At 33.7% G+C, this 20,017-nt stretch overlaps 1 protein-coding gene across 1 annotated transcript; it reads right to left on the bottom strand.

Annotated features, from left to right (window-relative positions):
* Positions 1–6,323: 6,323 nt before the first annotated feature.
* On the bottom strand, positions 6,324–10,474 carry LOC131946571 (uncharacterized). Its single transcript, XM_059307467.1, has 3 exons — positions 10,426–10,474; positions 8,996–9,168; positions 6,324–7,783 (listed from the first exon to the last, which is right to left on the bottom strand). Exons 2-3 carry the CDS (start codon positions 9,157–9,159, stop codon positions 6,553–6,555), a joined length of 1,395 nt encoding a protein of 464 aa, XP_059163450.1. The 5' UTR covers positions 9,160–9,168; positions 10,426–10,474; the 3' UTR covers positions 6,324–6,552.
* Positions 10,475–20,017: the final 9,543 nt, after the last annotated feature.

Below are 20,017 nucleotides of genomic sequence, written 5' to 3'. Positions count from 1 at the left end.
CTATCGTACCTCGTAACTAGACATTCATAAAAACTGTAGGAAAAACACAATTGTATTGATTCAATGCTTTTTGTTACGCGAATATTCAAAGGCTAATAGTATGTAATTTTCTACATCATAAAAAACTGAATTTAGGTCTAATCGTTTTAGTTTTAACTTTCTATTTTTAAGTCTTAGATCTTACTCTGTATATACAGTTGCGTTAAAAGTAAATGTCGGGACCCAATCAGCTTGAGGCCCATGTTGAACACCCATGAACGCTATATCAGATAGGGTTGGTGTTAGAATTAGAAGTAACATCGCTTGATTTAAGCAAAGCCTGGACAATTTCCTCTTAGACAACATGGCGGTATCTGAAATAATAAAAAACTGTTTCTAAAGTAATTTAGCTTATATTGTAGTTTTTTTTTAAAATTCATATTTAAACCCACGTTAGGCTGTATTTATTTTCTTCACAGTATCTAACAACTTAAAGTACATTAACTGAAGATTGTGTGTTTATGTGTTCTACATACACAAAAAATGTGTTATTAAAATGAACATGTTGAGTTTCAAACTTAAATTAAAAAACATACCTTACGATCCTAGTGTAAACAGAAGTAAACCAGCTGAGGCAAAGGAAATCTCAATATGATTTTGACATGCAGCGAAGACAGAGATAACATTATCAAACGTAACACTGATATATTTGCTTCGCTTCCTGTTGCTTGTAACCCTGTCGTGTTTTTACAATCCTGTAAAGGTGTATAAGAGGGTGATGAATAGTGAGGGTTTGATATAATGTATAGCAAGGTTTTATTACTAAGGTTATTATTTGGGTCTACCTAGCTATTACATAAATTCAATGTATGAATGAAATGAGTATAATCAGTATAGCAATTGATTTTTTTTAATTGTTTAGAACCTTCAATGTGTTTATTTTGAATTATAAACCTATGTTTTATACTATAGAGCTGAATACACATCTTTTTAAGTTGATATTAATTTTTGTAAAGTAGAAAAAGACATACGAAAAAGTAAGTATAGGTTAAAGTGTCTGTAATCATGTATAAAGTCAGCTAAAAAGGATTTAAATATTGGTAATCTTCATATCCTTTTTTCTACTTCAGTTAATTGTAATTTTTAAATAAAAGTAGGATATAGTTCGGACATAGCGTTTGCTAGTACAATTAAATGCATATCATCTATTAAACTAATTTTATAATTTTTGTTCCTATTTCAGATAATGCTGTCTAAGAGGAAAATTGTACAAGATTTGTTTAAATAAAATAATGTTAGTTACACTTCTAGCACCATCCATTAGTCATCATTGTTCAAATGCAGCCCACAAATACTTTTGTTCCAACCATTGCCTGTGCCAGGTTATCTACCGTTCTAGGCAAAACTTATTAAAACGCCCCCCTCCCCCGGCTATATTTTCGAGCCCCCATATTATATATATATATATATATATATATATATATATATATATATATATATATATATATATATATATTAGAAGACTGTCTCAATAAATTCTAAATTAAATAAATTCATTGCCAAGTATGTCCATCATGCGACAAAAATCACACAGAGATAAGCTCGAACTCATTTCTGGCCTCGAGTAATCAAGTTTTAAAATTTCTTATTTACGCCCAAAGAAAAGTTTGAATAGTGTTCCTTCTTCTTTAGCAAGCTGGTCATGGACCACGAATCAATGAAACTTGGTATGTTTGATGGTTTCCTGTTTTTTTTTCTTTTGCTGTTGTTGTTTTTCGTTGTTGTTGTTATTTTGCATTTATACTATTCATTTGGAATTAACTCCTTGTTATAGCTTAGTCATTAGTCAGGATGCTTAATTTTAATAAATCTTAAGAAAAAATATTTGTTTTGTTTTAATTCGCTTAGTAAAAAACTATTTTAATTAGTTTTATCGGCACCCCAATTCGACTATTTAAAGAAGAGAATAAGTTATGGAAGTGGTTTAAAGTTTTGCCTATTTTTCATACTACAACTTATGCACTATTCTATCAAGGTGCAAAAAAAAATTGAATTTTTGTCAGATTTTGTCTCTCCCCCCCCCTTCCCCTAAACGGCCTGCGTTATGCGCCGACACAAAAGGGCGCGAACGAGATAGGTAATAATATAAAGAGTTCCTTACTGAATTATATACAGTCGAAATAAAGAATGTGGACTGCTATTTGGCATTACAGACTTATTTAATTTTTCTACATCAATTCTGTGACACCAACATAAAAAGGCAAAGTGACTGTTAAAAATAGTTTCTTCCAGGCAACTCTACCTCACCATTGGAAGAAACACTGGTTTCAAATAAGGGAGGTGGGGGCGCATTTTCACCAACGTGCAAAGATGGGGCGCAAAATTGATAGTTAGTCCTCGGCACCTATATAGATCGTTACGCCTTTGTATATAGTTATTGTATAATGTAATATAATCAAAGTTATCAATTATTACATACTTTTTAATAATGGCGATTTCACATTTTTGCGCCCCACTATATGCCGGCCCTTGTTCCAACACTTACTAATTATACCAAATCTGAACACTTTTAAAACAAAGCTAAATCTAAAACAGATGCCCTAAATTAAAGTGTATTATGATGTAGATGTACTAATACAACTAGCCTTCAAATATTCGCGACACCAAAGTATGGTAAAAATACAATTTTGTTTATTCTACAGTTTTTATGAAAGTCTAGTTACGAGGTACGATAACTGTCTAATTAAATAGGAATCCCCTGTGAGAAATGTGACTAGGATTGTGGAATCTGTTTCGCCAAATAGTTCAGCACTACATGTCTACACATGTAAAACAACCAGAGTAAAACTTCTTCATTTTGCGTTATGGAAGATCAATGTGACTGTACAATCGCTTCGTATGAATTTGCATTTGTATGGAATAATGCCGCAGAGTATTTTTCTCATCGTTATTTAAACAGCAAAACAATAACGTGTGTTAATCGCTGTTGCACTTTCTACTTTAATAAATCCAATGTATTAACAGCAACACAGAAGGCACGCGTACACGTAATGCCTTCAAACTCACCAAATACGATGTCTACAATTATAAGATCAACATTCTTCTACTTCCACTCAGCTCATCCAATATCGAATCTGAAATCAACAAACTGCTTATAGATCTTGGAAAAAAATGAGGCGTTCCTTGTTTAGCTCTCATTACTGCAGTGATCGTACACATAGTGCAAAAAATCAAACGCGTCTTAAATCATCTCCTAAAGCTATTAATTCATTAACAAACATATAACAATGACAGAGCTCCAACTAAAGACAACGCAAGAGATCAATCAAGTCTATAACTACGCAAAGTTACAACGAATTTAATACTTAGTATCATGGATTTACATATTTCAATACTTCTGCTGAGCACGATTATAGGGCTGGTAAGTAGGTCACAACCAATAAAACCTGCATGAGCCATATAACTGGTTGGTGACCTACTTACCAGCCCTATAGTTGTTTAGATAATATCGATTGTGATTTACACTTGACTTTAACAACTTCCAGCCAATCAGAAGCAAGGTGTATAACCGATACATTAAATAGTATAACATTACCATTAAAAAAATGGTTTAAATCAATGAAATATATTGAGTCATGATGAAAAATGGTGTGATATCACATCCGACTACACAACTACGCCTATCACTAACACTACAAGAGATAGATTTGGCTATGCAAAAGAAAACAATACAAAAGAAGAATAAATCGTTTCTAAATAAAAAAAATAAGGAGATAAAGTATCTTAGAATCTAACCCTAGCACTGCTCATGGAGTATATGACTGTTAGAAGGTTAATATAAAAAATAAAATGCTTTTGGTTGGGTGTAACGTAATTGGTCTTTACAAATATTGTATTAACTATATCGTATAAACAGAGATGAGCAAAACCAGTTTTAAGTTTAACACTGTTTAGTCTAGTAATTTGTTGCATCCTTGTATGAAGTATAATAACATAGGACAAGTCGTTTTCCAATTATTCACGCTAACATTCATGTTTCGTTACAAAACCACTAATAATACAAATGAATCACATGAAATCGGATACGACAGAAAACAGTATAAAGTGTAAACATAAACATATACAATCGAGTATAATATAAACTAAGCACGGTCCATGGTGTAATTTAAATAGAATGTATCTGTCTTTGTGACCTCGGCCTAGTGTGTGTCGGCACTATGACCAACCGCCTTAACTGTCCTAACGTTAATCAGGTGCCCAACAGAGTTCGAATGGACACATGGACATCTAATTAGTCAAACGCTCTACCACTTGACCACACGTCCCCACGTAAATATATATAAATCAATTTACATTCACACACATAAACACGCACACACTTCACGTACCAAACGTATACACCCCTCTACCCACCTAATAAGAAAAAAGACAAGACTAAAATATTGTTGTTGTCTTCTCAATGTGATGTATAAATTCAACTTGTTCAACTAAAGATTATTTTTGTTTGAAGTATTTATTTTAATAAAATACTTCAAATAAATTAAGAATGCAACAGATTACTTTGTATATGTACAATATGTACCCTTATTTTGTTTTAATGCTTATCAAACCACAACCTTTTGTGTATTGTATGAATACGTGTTTATTATTTAAGGCTAATATTTGATCAGAAGCTAAGTAACATACATAGGATACGTTTCGCCTCTTTAAATCTTGGTAACTTTTACATTCTGGTTGATGAAAAACACAAACACATCATTGAAAATTGCATCTCCTTCACAAATTAAAAGTTGGTTAAAATTCAGTTGTATGATTGTTGAGTCCCCTCGTAGAATTACATCAAGTGCCTGAAGTGCGCAAGAAAAACTATTTGCCTATCCCGGTTTCAGGTTTACCACTCCCCTAGTTTACCAATCTGAGAACCGTTACCTTGTCCCTTATCTATTACCTGGTAAACAAACCTAAAATTAGATAGGGATTTTCATGGGCTAACATACCCTATCCCCACTCAGGCAGTGTTACATAATATTATTAATCCTTGACAAGATTTATTTGGATCAAGCTACCCCCCCCCCCCACACACACCCTGAGCTATTAAACACGCGTATATCCTAGTATAGACTAGTTTTAATTGTTTCTAATTTTTATCCGTCGGAATTTTCATAATACGATTTCCTTTGAAATTCATAACAAATTAATACAATTTCGTTTATCTTTACTACCTTCTCGTTTTTTTTGTAAATTTAAAAAAAAATAATGATTAAAAATGTGCTTTTGAGTATGTTTGCATTACAATTAATTTGTGTTATACTGAATTATCGATCCATTTCTTAAAAGTTGTTAACAAATAATATTTTTATATTCATGTTTTATTTGTATATTATTATAAAATCATAATAAATATAGCTTGTAGAATAAACAACAAAAATTTAACAGGATTGTGAGCAGCAAAAGAAATTATACACGGGGACGCAACAATGAGTAAACAGTTTCTAGAATATTAACTATTTCAAGATTCTTAGATTACAACAGCATAAAACCAAAAATTATGTTAGCTAGCCATATATTTTACATTAACAGTAATATCATCTAATTTTGAATATTTCGTCAAAAATAAATTTGTTTTGTTGATTCCAATATAATTATTAACCTAAACAATATATCTCAGACGATTATTTAAGTAAACCTTCAATGCATATTACAGTGCTCATCAAACAAGTCCGCGTTTGAAATAAAGATTCAGTCCGTTCTTATTAGGTTTCTCAGATACACAAAACTAAGCAGGCAAAATATACAGAGTGACAGGTTATATTACTTTCTTCATAATATATATATATATATATATATATATATATATATATATATATATATATATATATATATATATATATATATATATATATATTATATATATAAATCAAATAATGTCTGCGATGGGCGGGCGGACTGATATTGTCTTTTATAGAAATCCAAACGCCTGAAATAATCGGGATCATTCTTGCCACACTGGATCGTTATAACAAGGGAACTTTTTGTTCTGGCTAAATTCAATGAAATTTCAAATAGCTTTAAATTTTTCAAATTTTGTATACTTTTGTGTCCAAGTGCGCACTTCTCTCTCTCTTTCTCTTTCTCTCCGTCTCCGCAACATTATTTAGGCTATGTGATCAGTAGATTTAGCGATATATGGAGAACTTAAATATACCGACTTTTGTTGTAAATAATATGGTGGATGTTATGTATAAGCTACATTTTATTTAAAGAAGGAAAGTAAAAATAAAATCATATTCGAATGTAGAAACACATTATAATTATGCAACCGGAAAAGTGTTTATTATTGTGATAAGAACGCAACAAAACAATGACGCAACTTGTTCAAATTACGAACAGTACACACAATTAATGGCGTCACCTTCTAATTTTAGAATATGAAGAATTGAACTATTTCATTCAAATTTGATTTAGATCGATTCATCTACGCTATACACATTTTTAAACTTTGCAGAGACGATTCACGTTCAACATGTTTTTTTCACTTCTGTGTAGCCGAAGATATTTCTCTTAATGTCAGTTTTAGACGAGAGTGTGGTAGTTATGCTCCGTGTTGACGCTGTGTTTGCTGGCTGCTGTTTGTGGCTGTAGATTATCGTTGCAAACACCGACATCTATGACCTGTAGAGTTGCCGACCCTGGTATAGGTTTAGCCAGAGTGTAGGGAGACAACTCGTGCTGATGGACGCGTGATTGTTCTTGATTTAACTCCAATAACCCATCGTAAGGGTTTGAAATATATCTGCTATCTTGTCCTAATCTAGAGTAGTCGCTCTTATCATCTTGGATTAAGTCTTCATGGTTTGTCTTCCTTGTTTGTGCGTTGTCAGTTGAGTTAGCCGCATCTTTATTATTAACTGGAATACATGTGTCATTGTTTGTAACAGAAGGTTTTGTTTTGATGTTGGTGTAATGTCGATCGATAACACCACCAGTTTCTGGCTTGCTAGGCACAGTTGATATCACACGGGAGTTATGATTGTTGCCATCTATGCTTGTGTAGTCATCTTCAACAATAGTATTGAAATATTTAAATCCATTATCCAAATTGGCACTGTCATTTTCACTATGTGTTAGGATGGCTGGTGTTGGAGCGTCTTTCTCATTACGTTTTATCCTGGATTGATGTCCTGGGTTATTAGTCGGAACATTGTCATTGTTAGGGTTACTGTTTGTTAGTGCATTGATATCTGTAGATGATGATTTAAGTAATGACTTATTGTGTTGCACACGTCTAATTATTATCACTGCAGAAACAATAATAAGAATCAAACAAGCAACACCTCCAATGGTGCCTAGGATAATGGGAATCTTGTTTTCTTTAGGGTCGAGATTAGTTGAGTTGTTTGTTGTTGTTGTAGATAAACTTGACTTTGAGACTGTAGACAGTAGTGTTGTAAATTCTGACGTTGAATGAATTAATATTGTCTTTTGTGTTGTGGTTCCTACCACATTGTAATAAAACGTAATGTTTTTATTGTTACATTTTCGGGAAAAGTTAGAGATAGAAGGATGAATGAAATATTCTTCATTAGTGTTATTCCACAATATGGCAAAACTATTTTGTAACCATTCAAATGTGCAGTTTCTTTGACTTTTTTTACATACGACTTTCTGAGAACTTGCATTGTTTTTGCATTTGTAAACAGTTCCGTCTAATTTGTTTGTTTGGTTTGAAACTAGAATATGATTGTTAAGCGATTCGTATCTGAATTGACAAGAAGTATGTCGTCTAGTGAAACAGCTGTATAATCTGTTGAAAGATATAAACATATATTGTGGTAATCATCGCTTCAACAAAGATGTTGATTATAGTATCTGCAAAGGTAACAGTCAAGATCTACTATCGTTGGCTAGTTTGGTGTGCCTACAGGTCTACGGAAAAGTCCCCTCGTTGACTCGACATAAAGTAAACATAGAGGCCTACGTATCATAATTTGTTATCATTACATTGGAATTAATGTATTCGGTTTTCTTAAGTTTATGTTTCATAATTTTTATATCTCTGTAAGAGACCTATGTTACCTACTTTATTTTACTTTTTTTACTTTCTCGTATATACGAACTATAGAGAAAGTCTTGTAATCAATCGTGCAAAAAAAATCGAGGTTTTACAGATCTCGACGTTATACACCTCCCTGAGTCGGAAAAACATTTTTTTTGCAATCTTGTCCGTATGTCTGTGTATTGTGTGTGTGTGTGTGTGTGTGTGAGTCTGTGTGTCTGTAAACACGATAACTTGAGTACCGTTACAGCTAGGTTGATGAAATTTCATATAAAAGTATTTTATCAAAATCGTTGATCCGTGTCAACTTTTGAGCGATTTCCGATAACAGGAAGTGGTACTTATTCTACTTTGAATTTTTCAAAAGCCTATAACTTCAGTACTATTTCAGATAGATAAATGAAATTTCACACGTAAGTAAAAGATCTAATTTTCTACCTTCTTTCAAATTTTGAGTAATTTCCGTTGACTGGAAGTACTAATTTACGCTATTTCCGATTTCTCAAAAAACGCATGTGAATTTATAAAGTACTAATAATATTCCGCACTATTATACACATCTTTATTCGGCGTTCGCTTGGTGCGCAATTCTTTTTTTTTTTTGAGATTCTATTCTATTTTAAAAAGTTTAAGTATTTAAAATGGATAAAAAATCATAACTATATCCAGAGTTCCCATCCCATGTTGTTTTATATAAGAATATTCGAGAAAGTTTAGGGGAGATCACTCCCGGTTTATTATATTATGCTAAAGATCTGTTACCCACATTATTTTACTTTTTTTTTGTTAAAGTGTCTTACTGTAAATAAATGTATCGATCTCTTTCAGCGCTAAATTGGTTGATATTTATTAAATTATACGACCCTTATCTTCCATTTAAAATAAACTATTTACCTTTGTTTTCAATCTAATCGTAAAATGCTCTGTTTGTATTTAAGACAAATAATAGAAGTTACTTACTGTAAAAAGAGTGATTGGTTGAGCGAAAATCTTACAAAATAATTAGTATTTGTTGGCTCGTATTTCACAGAAAGGTATGCTAATTGGCATGCTATTGGTACTAGAAATATTAAAAGAAATATTCCTTTTAAACAAATTGAGGACGAATTATGAAGCATCGTCATGTCATCTTTCTGGAACAAATTATAAAATATTTTATCAACTTTTTATTTCAAAATATTTGTTATTTTGCTTGCTGTTGTTTACATATACAAAATAATAGTATATAATAGTATAGCATTGAAAAATAAACCGGGAGTGATCTCCCCTAAACTTTCTCGAATATTCTAATATAAAATTACGAGGGATGGTAACTCAGGACATAGACAATATTTGTTATCCATTTTTAATTACTTAAACTTTTTATAATAGAATAGAATCTCGTAAAAAAAGTATTGCACACCAAGTGAAAAGTTTCCCTTTCAAACCTGGCGGTCTATGGGGCAAGTGAACTAAAGTTCACATGTTTCTGTGACCTCGGCGTATGAAGAGATAGTGCGGTCAGCAATATGCCCATCCGCCTTTACTTTCCCTAACAGGAGTTAGGTACCCATCAGAGTTTGGTGAACTCAGGAACGGTCTACTGACTTGAACTCGGATTCGAACTCGAGACTAACGGGTTAGCAGTCCAGCTCTCTACCGCTAGACCACTCCGTCCCACACCAAGTGAACGCCTAATAAAATGTGTATAAAAGTGCGGGATATTATTAGTACTTTATAAATTTACATGCGTTTTTTTTGAGAAATCGAAAAAAGCGTAAATTAGTACTTCCGGTCAACGGAAATTACTCAAAATTTGACAGAAGGTAGAGAATTAGATCTGTTACTTACGTGTGAAATTGCATGCTTCTATCTAAAATAGTACGCAACTTATAGGGTTTTTAAAAATTCAAAGTAGAAAAAGTACCACTTCCGGTTATCGGAAATCGCTCATAACTTGATCGGGATCTACGATTTTGATAAAATACTTATATATAAAATTTCATCCACCTAGCTGTAACGGTACTCAAGTTATCGTGTTTACACACAGACAGACACACAGACATACGGACAGAATTGCAAAGTCCAGTTTTTACGACTCGATAACGCAGAAAACGCCAAAACGTTTATATATTTGTATTTATAATTTTTGCCTGATTAAAATAAGTCTTTTATACTCCGGATGTGATGAAGGACTGAGGAGTAAAACGGTGAAAACTGTCAAAATTTCATGTTATTTTTGTGTACGATTACAATACTTTCTCTATACTTCGTAATTACGAGAAAGTAAAAATAGCCAAATCCAAAATAAAATTTACATTGTGAATATGAAAAATATGAACATTATATCTGTTCTAATATATAATTTTCAGCACAATTATTCTACATCTAAATGGAAAAAAAACATTCACCTTTAATATTAATTTTTCATCAGTTGTGTGATGTTTCACAAACTGTTTCACTGTGCGATGATGTTACACTGTTAAGCTTGATCGTTGTGTATCAGACTAGGTATTTACTTCCTGAAACTTGAGCATGCGCAGTGTTAGCCTGAATGTAATCACGGTCGCCTATGTGTCAAGGGGTGTTGTTTGTTGTCTTTAGATTATTTCCTCGACCGAGGCGGATCTACACAATGAGGTAGAATGTGAAATGTCACCATTTAAACATTTCATCTAGTCAATGGATAATTTGTTGTATAATGTTCGGTGTATTAGACATTCTTATCTAGGAACTTGGATTCAAATAAGTAATAGTTAAGATAATAAAACTGTAACGATTACTTTATTTGTTAAATAGTAAGAAGAAGAAGTATATACAAGTGAATGGGTTGCAGAATTTCTCCATGTGTGTGTGTTATATTAAAAAATTAAGGCAGATACATATTGTATTGAATTGTATTGAAGTAGGGTCGATGAAGTGGCTTATATATTTCTTGACATTCGCGAGTGGAGGAATGGTGTGGTCAGCACTATGCACTTGTCCCTAAAGTTTCCTTAATTTGAGCTTGTTGGACTCGGGAACGATTCATAAGTCTTGACATGAGAATGTTTGTTCTTTCTTACAATGTGGATACAAATTGTGTTTCTTACAGACGATTTAATGAATTATTCAGCTATTTTAATTTAAATATGAATATATAAAGTATGCCGTTTTTACTTTCTCGTATATACGTAGTATAGAGAAAGTCTTGTAATCGTGCAAAAAAAAAAATCGAGATTTTTACGAATCTCGACGTTTTACACCTCACTGATACGGAAAAGCATAATTTTGCAATCTTGTCCGTATGTCTGTGTGTGTGTGTGTCTGTCTGTCTGTCTGTCTGTCCGTGTGTAAACACGATAACTTGAGTACCGTTACAGCTAGGTTGATGAAATTTCATATATAAGTATTTTATCAAAATCGTAGATCCGTATCAACTTTTGAGCGATTTCCGATAACCGGAAGTGGTACTTTTCCTACTTTGAATGTTTCAAAAGCGTATAACTTGAGTACTATTTCAGATAGATAAATGAAATTTCATATGTAAGTAAAAAATCTAATTCTCTACCTTCTGTTTAATTTTGAGTAATTTCCGTTGACTGGAAGTAGTAATTTACGCTACTTCCGATTTCTCAAAAAACTAATGTAAATTTTAAAAGTACTAATAATGTTGCGCACTATTATGCGCTTTTTTATTTGGCGTTCACTTGGTGTGCAATTAATTTGTCTACGAGATTGTATTCTATTTTTAAAACTTTAAGTATTTAAAATGGATTAAAAATCATGTCTATAGCCCGAGTTCCCATCCCCTGTTGTTTTATGTAAGAATATTCGAGAAAGTTTAGGGGAGATCACTCCCGGTTTATTTTTCTTTACACTGGTAAAGCTTTTAATGTATGGATTATGGTCAAGATTTAGTTCATATTTTCCAGCGTATACAAACTGATCATATAAGACAACCACCGCTCGTTACAATGTGAAATATAGAGTTAATGATATGGTAGGCTTATACCCGTGTATAAGACAAGAACCTATAATAGATAAGAATTACTGTGAAGTAACGTTTCTTCTCTTTACGCTTTTGGTGAAAACGTTTTTATTATTAAACATAGCTTCAGATAGCCTTGGCTACTAAAAACGAATACGCTCCTTTGACAAAGGGTGATAGAATAAGCATTGCATTCCCTTAAATCAGATATACTTTAGTTGAATGGGTAGGCGTAAGGGAATGGGGGCGGGTGGTGTGTGTGTGGGGGGGGGGGGGGTGGCGATAAAATCTCATGTTGCTGTACGTATAGGTAGTAATCTCCCCTTGAATGTTTTCGTTCTGTCGGCTGGAGTTTCCTCCCTTGGCTACTTAATATTACGAGTGTTGTAAATATCGCCAGAAGTGTAGAGCTAGAATATATATTATTACGCGTTTATTTTGCGTGGCTCTGTTAGCTCAATAACAAAGTTATTTATGGGGATTTACATAATGCGATTTAGCTTAAGTTAAGGACACTGGGGTAATACATCCTTAGCCAATGAAACTGTGGACAGGAAATGTATTACATATAGAGGAACTTGTAGACCGAAAATGCTTTGTCTTTGGCCAAGGCATTGTAGTTTTTTGTTCTGTGTTCATATTTTGTTTTTGAAACAGTTTCCAAAAGAGTAATAAGTTGGAGTAACAGGGCCCAACATATGACTAACAAGCTGAATAGCTAGATGTCATTGACACTCCAGCATTGAAAAGAAGTGGTAAAGATACTAAAGATACTAAATGAAGCACAAGCACTCGCATCCAAATGAATACGCATTTAAAAATCGAGATTGAAGTGTTTAAAAATGTTTTATTAATTACAATAACAAATTTTAAAAACGTCAAACGCTGTTAGTATCCATCTTTCATCATTATTTATTAAATAGTCCTTTTGTGTATTTGGTTTTTCGTGTCTTTTACAAAGCTAGAGTTAATGTACCTAAGCATTTCATTACTTACAGTGTTGCTCCTGGTGGAGTTGGATACGGATTTGAAGATTCATATACGACAAATCAAACAATAAATAAACTATTATTTCGTTAGTTAAACTAGGGTATTATGGATTTCTGATTTTTTAATAGCTAGAAATTAATTATGAAATAGATGGTGGTTGTGGTGGCTATGGAGAGAAATATCCTAGCGAGCAAGGGAAAAGTGGAGTGGTGGGCGGGCGAACTGTTCCTAGTGCGAGTTGATGATCTGATTATAGCAATCCTAGCAGCTGCATTGGCTGTGCTAATGTTTGCGTGTATGCTGGTTGACATCTCTGATGTGTTGGTTGACGTCTGACTGGTGTTTGACGTCAAAATGGGTGGTGACGTCTGTGTACTGGATGACGTATCAATGGGAGTTGACGTCTGTGTAGGGCTAGACGTCTGTGTAGAGCTAGACGTCTGTGTAGGGCTAGACGTCTGTGTAGTGTTGTAGTAGAACGCCAACAGCATGTTACCACACCTGAGAGTCGTGTTTGTCAGGGTGGGATACGACATGTACTCCTCTATGTAGTCCCAGTCTATGACGACGTCGTGTTGTGGTATCTCATAGGTGCAGAGCATAAAGCCAGGCCTTGTACAGGAGATGGACAGGTCACTGAAGTTGTACCTGCAGGAGTACACAGGTGTCGGTAAGTCGGCTGGCCAGGTACCAGCAGACGATGAAACATCAGTGACAGTATACGTCTGCGTGTCGTATCTGAATTGACAGAGTGGCTGAGTATTCGCTAAGCAGTTGTAGAATCTGGAAATAAAACAAGCATACTAACATTTACAAAAAAAAAAACCCAACTTAAAAAGACAGAAACAAATGACATAAAATAAACATTCTTGCTTTAGTAAAAGCATTAGCTGCTAAAATGTGGATAAGATTTTTTCTAGGACTGATGGTGCAGAGAGGCAGCAGGTAAGCAGGCAGGTTAAGGCAAGCAGGTTGTCAAGCAGGCAGGCAGGGAGAAAGGCTATATTAATTGATCATTATCAATACAAAAAGTAGTCCGTATTTAATTACATTTATACTTCAACATTAGTTGTTGTAAAGTTACATTGCTCTCTTACATTGTTATCTGGTTTAGAAAAGTTTATCACTGAATGAATGCAAAATCTAGTAAAAGACTTCAATAGCTTTACTCTCAACCAGTAATTATGTTAACATATATTTCTATTTTTTTATAGAATAAACAATGATTATTCAAATAGTTACACTTACTTTTCAAATTTGGCATCATCAAAAGAAAAAACTCCAAAATTGGGGTAAGGTTTCAGTTGGCTCAGAGCTCGCATGTAGCCTCGGTCACAAGACACGGGTATCAAGGTACACATCAAACAAACGATGAAACAGGCAAATTTCCGTTGTTTTTCACTGGTCATTTTGTTTATCTGTTGCAGTACAACACGTTTCATAGATCTACAACATAAGTAAACATTACTTTAGTTGTATTTTTATCTTTGCTTTTATTTATAGTATACAATCGATATAAATGTAGAGGTTTGATTATAGTAAGTTTGTTCATCTATCTATATGTATAATTATCTTCTTGGAGACGTTAGGAAACAAGCTGTAAGCGCGCCTTGCAGTTCCCTCTCTTCCTCTCTAGGTAGTCTGGTGAGCTGTGGTCACGCTAAATGCTTACAATCGTAGAGCCGGGTTTAGTGACGGTTACTAGGGGCTGATAATTTAGTTTGAAACGATTTTAAACGTATGGGAGGTAATTAAGAGGAGGCTGCTTTCATGTGGGGGGGGGGAGGTGTAAGGTAGGAGTTGGGGGAAAGGAGGGTGGGTGAAGTATCGTCCTTAACGACCTACTGATAGTGTTTTAAAGCAAATATTTTCAGTGGCAGCATTGGTATTGTCGAATTCACAAATTATAAATTACTAAAAAGTAGAAAATAAAACAACTAAATAGCGGTATATAAATATGCCGCGGGTCGGCTCGTTTTCTATAATCAATATAAGTATAGATGTGTGATCATTGTAGCCTTGTTGATACTCATTATAATATTCTGTTTTGATGTGTGTTTGAATTAGAAACTACAATGGCATTAAGTATCCACATACCTTTGGCTTTTCTTCCTATACTTTTACGCATCTGTTTTCAAACTGTTGTCTTGTAATTGTAGCTTAGAATGTTTTTTTATAGATCTTACCCAATTCTCACCCATCTGGTTACATTAGAATCCTTTATATACACCTACTAACTTAGTGCGCTCACCGTGTTAAGTGTTCAAATGTTTACACAACTACCAAGACCTCGGTCACGATGATTAAATATTACTTGATAATTTAAAATTCATTCCTGGATGAAAACGCTTTTAACGCCCTTTTGAAAATTAAATATGCAGTTCTATGAACTGTCGCAACTTCCTGGAAAGTCTATTTGTATTATATGTTTTCCAATTACAAATACGACAAGAGCTGAATCTAGAAACAACTCGAGTGATGGTAGAAGTAGCGCGATAGAGCGCTAGACTGCTAAACCGAAAGTTTCAAGTTGGAATCCGGGTTCAAGTCAGTGGAACTTCCCAGAGACCACCCAAATCTGATGGGTACCCAACTCACGTTAGGGAAAGTAAAGACAGCTGGATATAGTGCTGTCAACATCATACTTTCGTATGCTGGGTCAAGAAACATATGAACTCTGTTTCTTCTGCTTGGTCTGCAAAGATGTTTTTTCCCACGTTTTCTTTAACTTGCTTTCTCTGTTTGTGTGTTTGTCTTTCCAATCAAATCTTGCGATCGAAATTTCTGGCACTTCCCAGTTAGCTAGCGCGCTGAAATTTTCAGGGAAGCTTTCTTTTGGATGACCATTGAATATTCAATTGTTATTATTACTAAATTGATCAATGGAAACATTTTATTGAGCATTTTAGACCGCTATATAATCTATATATATAATTCTCCTCTGCTAGCCATTAGAAAAAAAACCAGCGACGCGTACCTCGCGCGCAGTGAAGCGAACGATCACATGTCGCCACAGGCTTAGGGGCAGAGAATTTAGCTTGAACCGAGTTTAAACTTACAGGAGGTAGACCAGTTTGGGGGAGACGATATGGTCGAGTGGTTGGGCACACGATTGCTATCCCACTCGACACGGGTTCAAATCTATGTGTTCTAGTCAGTAACGTATTTAAACAACGTGTTTTTTACGAGTTGTCTTTTTACGAGTTGTCTTTTTACGAGTTGTCTTTTTACGAGTTGTCTTTTTACGAGTTGTCTTCGTTTACCCAAAAAAAGTGAAAAGATAAAATCGATAGCAAGATTTTAATGCAAACAAACAGACAAAGACTAAAAAGTAGAAAATAATAATCATTAAAAAAGTTTTAAAAAACCCACGTTTTCTGATTGAACTAAAAAGTAGAAAATAAATGCTATAGGCCCTACATCACAATAATGCAAGCGATCACTCTACTATAAGCGAGCAAAAACGTGGGGCGCCGTGATTTTCTTACAGTTTCTAATACTGTTGACTCTCTACAAGCTCCCTAATAAAAGTCAATAGTATTATCTAATCAATAGTAATATAACTTTTACTTCGGCGCCCCACGTTTTTCATCGCTTATAGTAGAGTGATCGCTTGCATTATTGTGATGTAGGGCCTATAGCATTTATTTTCTACTTTTTAGTTCAATCAGAAAACGTGGGTTTTTTAAAACTTTTTTAATGATTATTATTTAGTTTAGTAACAATTATATGCCCGTTGCTGGTTTTCATTTTTCGTTAGCGCTCTTTTACTACCATTAAATGTAGATACAGTATATACTCAAACTTTTTAATAAAACACTTTGCTTTGTAAATTACATTTAAAGACAACAGTAAAATATTCATTTACTGATTTACCATTTCATACTTTTTAAACATGATTTATTTTGATAAAATTTAAAACAAAGACTGTTAATTTAGACAGATGTTATTTGTTGATACTCATTATCTGGCAAATTAAGTAGAGTTCATTTCCTCGGCAATTTACCCGGCCGCTGGATGGACTCGGATTCGAACTCGAGACTCTCGGGTTAGCAGTATAGCTCTCTACGGCTAGGCCACGCCATCCCATACATATTTGATTTAAAAAAAAAAGATATGTTTTTCTGTAATTCCAAAAATAAAATGCGAGTAATATTTTTTTTTTTTACATTAGTCTAAATATTTTCCTCTGAGGAAATCGTAATAGGAAATTCCCCACATTTAAAAAGGTGAACAAATAAAACTATTCAGTGCACTAGGGATGAACGTGTGTTTACGGGCGAAAAATGTGTCACGGTGTATACATATTAATGAGATAAAAATAGCCCGCGGAAATCCAGATCTATTTTTAGGATTGTTTACATAACCAACCAGGTAGTAGATTAGGCTCAGGTGAAAGTTTGTCACGTAGTGGAGGTAATCGGTGTGTTGTACCTTACAAGGGGATGCGCAACAAGATGGTTCCTGCACACTATGGGGTCATCCATATATGGCGTCACGCTTTTTTTTTGACGATTTTAACCTCCCCCCTCTCCTCCTTTGCACCTCAGCCTACAACCCCCCTCAAAATTGCTGATGAATATTTCTTAAAACATCGAAATTTTTCCAAAATCTTGTCTGAACTCTGTCAACACATCGTATTTTATTCAATTTCCATAACAATTTATTAAAAACGTTTCCTAAAACGCGAAATAACGGCTAAAACTCGTTTTTTAACATTACTTTTTTTATAGTGCAAAAAAGTGACATCACTCCATCCGAACCCACCCCCTTCCCCCTACGAGTGTGACGTCATTTATGGACGACCCCTATTGGCAGCTAAAATATCTCTTCAAAACAGGTTGTGTATAAACAATGAGATAAACTTTTAAAAAGTATAATTTATTTTGATAAATAACAATTAACAATTGACCATTACGATGTTTTACAGGATTCATAATTCACAAATAGGTGTGTTGGTGTGGGGATGGTAGGAGGGGGTGGGGGGGGGTTAACTACTGGTAAGTAAAAAAACAGAACTATTAGTTCTGCAGTTATATGATAAGAGTATAGCTATACATTTTAAAATGTTACCAAATTTATATTGTTTGAACAAGGAATTTATATTACCTGAACGACCACATTTGCATTGTATACATGATTAGTTATATATATATATATATATATATATATATATATATATATATACTGAAAGACTAAGTTACATGGCCTGAACGACCAAATTTACATTGTCTGCATGACTAAAACTCTTTACTTAAAGGCTAATTTACATGAATGGCATGATTGACCAAAAATACATTGCCTAAAAAGACTATTATTATATATCCTAAAACAAACGTAACAATGCCTAAGGCTATTCCAACAAGGAAGTAAATTAAAAGCAAATGTATGTCTTCGATAGGTAGATAACAATCTTTATATACGGCGTATTTAGTATATAAAATGTTTCTTTTTATAGTGTAGTTAACAGTAGAGTGATCATAAATTGAAGTCAATGGCTTATTTTTCAAGTAATAGGCAATAACAAAACTATAAATGCTTGCTAAAACAACCAATGTGTTAGAATATAAACCATCATATAAGAAAAGTATACGAGGCATTCGTTGAAAATATAGAACATAGCAGATTAAAGTTTGTTTTTTGTCTTTCCTTTTTAGATTTTACTATGACGGAGGCAGATTTTGAATCAATCGGTTAGTCTGAGTGTGAAGATAAGGCAAAGTTCCGCCAGTCACTCATGTACAATATGGGTGATCTATCCATACCCCTACGTCGATGATTTGTAGAGTTGTCTCCCCTACAACATGTTTAGCGAGAGTATAGGGAGATAACTCTTGATCTGACATCACCAGTTGTTGTTCTTGTTCTACTTGAAGTAAATGTTGGTAAGGGTTTTTTAAATCCCGTCGTTCTTGTCCTAGTCTTTGGTACTCACTGCTGGTTGTTTCTTCTTCAGTAATTATATGTTGCGGGTTGTTTTTAATATTTAAATCCTTTTTATTATTGCGTTCTTCATTGCTAGAATTGTCATTGTTAATTTTTGAGCTTTTATGATTTCCAAAATTATTTTTCAGGTCAGGACTACTTTGAAGAACATTGTTATTTCCAACCTCTGCTATAGTGGTGTAGTCATAATCTAACACACAATTAGAATATTCCTGAACACGATGTCTAAATCCTGTTTCAGTCACATACTGTGTGTTTCCATCTGTTTCATTTCTTTTTCTCACGCCCTCTAGAATCTGGTTAAGTGAAGAGCTTTGAGTACTGTTGTTATTAGAACTACGGTTGTGTCCTATCTTATCATTAGAACTGTTTGCAGTTTTTCTTTTCCACACTAAAACTCCCACAACAGATAACAGAACCAACAACACAGCAACAACTATACTAATGCTAATAATTATTGTTGTACTGCTACTGACTTCCGTTTTATCCATGTTAGAAATTATCTTCGAATCATTTACTGAAATGTTACTATGCAAATATATTGTTGTTGAAAATATATCGAAAAGGGTTGTATTTCTTGTTGCAAATCTTAAGGTTGTTGAGGATGTATTACTTAAAGCTGAACGGGTTAGCCACATTGTTGTGGTTTGGACAGTAGTAGTGGTCGTTGTTTTTTCAACTATATAATAAAATGTTAGGCTTTCAGATGAACATGTGCAATTCCTGATGTCATTATGAGACATGAACATGCTTTTTGTTAGAAGGACAACGCCTGTCTTACTGGAAATGCAGCTTGAATGTATATTGGAACAATTATTTGATGTATTTATATAATTATAACTACAGTTAATTGAATAATTGTCGCTGCTGCACATATAGTATATATTTCCCGTTACATTAGGCCATGAGGTAACAATAATTGATATATTGTTCAAAACGAAAGCAACACATCGCGTGTATTGATAAAGCATACAGTCAAAAAATCTGAAACTTGTGTAAATATAATATTAAAAACAGTTTAATACTTTTTATTAAGATTGTAAAAATACCTTAAGCTTGTTTACATACACTGGAATAATTCTAATGCCCATGGTTCA

The sequence above is a fragment of the Physella acuta genome, unplaced genomic scaffold (assembly GCF_028476545.2).
Source record: "Physella acuta isolate Inbredline_101_S28 unplaced genomic scaffold, ASM2847654v3 ptg000007l, whole genome shotgun sequence".
In the NCBI taxonomy this organism is placed as follows: domain Eukaryota; kingdom Metazoa; phylum Mollusca; class Gastropoda; family Physidae; genus Physella; species Physella acuta.
Note: the sequence above shows the minus strand (reverse complement) of the source record. Positions and strands in the feature narration are given on the sequence as shown.

Bases quoted from the DNA above. Each gene is read 5' to 3' on its own strand.
- LOC131946571 (XM_059307467.1), bottom strand. From the start codon at position 9,159: ATGACGATGCTTCATAATTCGTCCTCAATTTGTTTAAAAGGAATATTT. The intron at 7,784-8,995 runs GTAAGTAACTTC...ATCTTTCAACAG, and splicing joins AACCAATCACTCTTTTTACA to ATTATACAGCTGTTTCACTA.